Source organism: Xenopus laevis, chromosome 3L (genome assembly GCF_017654675.1).
Source record: "Xenopus laevis strain J_2021 chromosome 3L, Xenopus_laevis_v10.1, whole genome shotgun sequence".
Classification (NCBI taxonomy): domain Eukaryota; kingdom Metazoa; phylum Chordata; class Amphibia; order Anura; family Pipidae; genus Xenopus; species Xenopus laevis.
In genome coordinates, this window is record NC_054375.1 from 160,232,252 (window position 1) to 160,234,676 (window position 2,425).

A 2,425-nucleotide genomic window follows, 5' to 3' on the forward strand; every position below is an offset into this window, starting at 1 on the left:
AATATATGTTGGAATGATAGAATTCATTGTGTTAAAATGGTTCTGTTCTGGTTCTGCCAAATATTCTATATCTTTTTAGGATGCCAAGGCAGCAAGATTAATAATAGCCAGTAACTGGAAAAACCTGGACTCATATTAAGTACTTTGAAATAAATAAAAATTATTGCCACCAAAGTATTGACACATTATGGATGACAGTATTTGGCTCACATGGTTGAAAATGACCCCCAACTTTTCTCAGCTCAGCATATGTGAACACTCAATGCCCAACTCAAGGACTAAAAGTTATGATATAGATAGTTCATATCTTAATTGATTTTCAATAAAATGTAGAACCCAGATGCTGCATTTTTTTTATTTGTTTGTTTTTTCCTTCTCCTTTGCATTACTTTTCATATATCTGCTTTTGAAAATGACTGTGATAATCAGTCCATTTTATATGTATCCACTAAAACAATCCTTAAACTTTTTAAGTTTAAAAAATAATCATTTAAAGCTGGCACTAGGATTATGTGGGATAGACTTCAGGTGAAATGTGTTTTGAGGCTTAGTAATAAGATCTGAATACAATTTGCTGCAGGCTGCAGGTGAGTCCAACATTTTCTAATTGGAAAATAAGTGGTCTATACAATTTATTAGATTAATAAGATGATTTCATTGAGTGTAGTATCACAATCCATTTAAAGTAACTGTCCCCTTGTGTATAACTCATCTTTCAGCTTCAGATAAACAATGAGTTATGAACATATATGGGGAGGCACATTTATCAAGGGTTGAATTTCGAATTCAGTGAGTTTTTTTAACTTCGTTAAATTCAAATGAATTAGAAATTCAACTTGGTGCAATTTATTAATAAAATCTAATTTTCAAAATGAAAATGACCAAAAACTCGAATCAAATTAGATTCAAATTCAATCAAACAGTCAGGAAGGCTGCAAACAAATCCAAATTGATCCCTGGACTTTTCCCATTGACTTAAACAGCAATTCGGCAGGTTTTAGGTGGCAGATAGTCGAATTCAAATTCTTAATGGGCCAGAGTATGCTAAATCTCAAAAATCAAATTTAAATTTTTTAAAAATCTCAAATTGAGTTTTGACTAATTCCACTAATTGACTAATTCCCTAGTCAAATATTGACCATATAAAAATTGGAAAATTTAAATTCAAATTTTCAATTTGACCCTTAATAAATCTGCCCTCTAGGTGCTTGATGTAATCTATTTAATATTCTTTGAAGGACATCTCTGATATCTTTACTTCTAAGGCTGTAAATAAGTGGGTTAACCAATGGGGTCACTACTGTGTATAACAGAGACAGAACTTTGCTTATGGTCTGCAATTCTTTTCTGGGGGGGACCACATAAATAGCAATTAGTGCCCCATAAAATATGGAGACCACAGCCAAGTGGGAGCTGCAGGTGGAGAAGGCTTTTTGTCTCCCAGTATTGGACACTATCTTTAGGATTGCATGGGCAATACAGATATAGGATATAGTGATCAGTATAATATTATATAGCCATAATTTTGGCAATAATGAGTACTCCAATGAGACTAAGCAACCATGAAACAAATATTAATGTAACACAAACCCTGTGGGACATTATAGAAGTGTAATGCAGTGGGATGCAGATGGCCACATATCTGTCATAGGACATTACTACTAGAAGAAAACACTCAAAGGCTTCTGTCAGAGAAAAAAAATAAAATTGGACCAGACAGTCAACAAAGTACATTGTGGCTCCTTCATTTTTTACAGTTTGGAGCAGGATGGGGACAATAATTGTTGACTCTAGAAAGTCACATACAGACAATTGCTGGAGAAAGAAGTACATGGGGGACTGGAGGTTCCGGCTGGATGACACCAACACTATGATGAGAACATTCTCACAAATTATCATAATGTAAATCAGAAGGAACAGAGAGAACAGAGGAATCTTGAAGTTATGGAGATTCTGAAATCCCAAGAGAACAATCTCACTGACCAATGTTTGGTTCTTCATGGACTTTCCTGGAAGGAAAAGTGCATCATAAAAAAGTTATTCAGAGCTCAGATGTTGGATTATTAGCTAAACACAATGCCATACTCAACTTAGTTAATAATATAAAAAATCTTTGGGGAACCCAGGGAGCTACATTTTGGTGAGGAGGTAAGAGTAGTTCCATGATTCTCCTGCATCAAAAGGCACAGCCGTGCTTGATTCCCAACAGAAGGCAGGAAAGGCTGAGCAACACCAGGCACAACTATTCAGAAGCACAAGGAGCACATTTTGATTCAAATATGTTTAATGAAAGGAATTCAACACACAATGCCATATAGTTCAAACAATTCAAATTTGTGCCTGGCGAAGTGGCGCAGAGTGTGGCAAAGTGGTCACTGGCGAGAAATTTGCCCGTTAGTGAATTTGATCCAAAGATGGTACCATA

At 35.3% G+C, this 2,425-nt stretch overlaps 1 protein-coding gene across 1 annotated transcript; it reads right to left on the minus strand.

Moving 5' to 3' along the window:
* Nucleotides 1-1,184: 1,184 nt before the first annotated feature.
* or11l1.L (olfactory receptor family 11 subfamily L member 1 L homeolog) lies at nt 1,185-2,001 on the minus strand. Its single transcript, NM_001085847.1, is given in 2 exon segments — nt 1,185-1,512; nt 1,514-2,001. Coding segments are annotated over 2 exon segments (816 nt in total).
* Between the last annotated feature and the right edge of the window lie 424 nt (nt 2,002-2,425).